Genomic DNA, 1,402 nt, shown 5'->3' on the forward strand with positions numbered 1-1,402 from the left:
ACTACTCTTCCTTGGATCGCCTACCACCACAGATGCAGGGATCCTCTTGACTCACACGCCGACCATGCCTCAACCAGCGAGCATCGGCGCATCGCCGGCGCGCTCCTCTGTGCTCTCCCTCCTCTCTTCCATGGTTGGCACAAGGGAGGGATGAGACGGGCAGGAGAGAGCCTCTTTATCTAGATCAGGCAGGGGTTAGGTTTGGAAAGAGTAAATCAGCTGGAGCGATTGAGGGAAGGAGATCGGAATGGAGCAGGGCGCGATTGAAGGGTATGGCAAGAAGAACTTTTTTGGAAAGCTTTGATTCTGGTGATAATTACCATATTCGAAATTTCCTTAGTTATAGCCTTACCATACATGGATTGATTTATTACTGTAATTATCATATTTGAGATTTCTAAGTTTATAGCCTTACCATACGTGGATTAATTGTGATTGATTACCATAAATACATTGGGTATTGTCGGCCAGACGAGAAAGAGAAAAACCGGTGGGAGGGGGGTGGTGGGAGGTGGGACGAAGAAAAACCGGTTGAAAAAAACCGGTTGAAAATAAACCGGTTGAAAGTGGGGAGACTATTCAACCAATTCGTCTATTAGGAGTAGAGATATTTGCGTCCCTTGACAACAATTACCTAGGCAAAAGTAAGTTGAAAAAGCTAAATTACCGATCCATCTTACGGGCCTGTTCCGGGTGTAAAAGCAAAAACGGGTGTATTTTTTACAGCCCGAAAACGGCGTTCCAAGCACCTAGTCGAAGCCCCCAGCTGTTTTCTTTTACGGAGGGGATGTTTTATACAGGTGTAATGGGCTGAAAAACGACATTCCAAGCAGGGCCTTAATGCCCAATAGTGCGTGACTTGGTCTCGGTCCACTGATGCGGATGTACGTACCTTTTGTCTTGCAGGTAAAGTTTGAGCTTGTTGGCCAGCAGCGCCGTTTCCCAGCTCTCCGCCCCGTGCAAGCTATCATCCATGGTATCGTCGCCGGCAGCCAGGCGCGGCCGCTGGGTCAGTTCCCTGAGCATGTGCAGGAACAGCGCCCTGACGTTTAGCGTCTGCGACACGATGAGCAACGGGGAGCACTGAAAGTCAGCGCTCTTCACCCGTGGGTTCTCGCACACCATCCTCGCCAGCGTGGTCTTGCCGAGCCCACCGAACCCGACGACGGCGAGCACCCGGAGCCGCGCGTCGTCCTCCATCAGCCAGCCCACGAGCTCGTCCCTCGGCCCGTCGATGCCCACCAGCTGCGCCTCCTCGGTGAAGAGGGCGTGCAGCCGCGGGTCCAGGCGGCCGGAGACGCCGGAGCTGGACGCGTGGCTGCTGGCACGCCCGAGCGCCGTCTTTGGCGGCAGCACCCCGTACCTGGAACGCCGCTCGCCGGCGTCCCTGGCGCGAGTCTTC

General features: G+C 54.3%; 1 protein-coding gene across 1 annotated transcript; it reads right to left on the reverse strand.

Moving 5' to 3' along the window:
• Nucleotides 1-601: 601 nt before the first annotated feature.
• On the reverse strand, nt 602-1,395 carry LOC123178165 (disease resistance protein RPM1-like; the record flags this gene model as incomplete). Its single annotated transcript, XM_044591405.1, has 1 exon — nt 602-1,395. A coding segment is annotated over one exon (558 nt), but the record flags the coding sequence as incomplete, so codon positions are not given.
• Between the last annotated feature and the right edge of the window lie 7 nt (nt 1,396-1,402).

The sequence above is a fragment of the Triticum aestivum genome, unplaced genomic scaffold (genome assembly GCF_018294505.1).
Source record: "Triticum aestivum cultivar Chinese Spring unplaced genomic scaffold, IWGSC CS RefSeq v2.1 scaffold83496, whole genome shotgun sequence".
Classification (NCBI taxonomy): Eukaryota; Viridiplantae; Streptophyta; class Magnoliopsida; order Poales; family Poaceae; genus Triticum; species Triticum aestivum.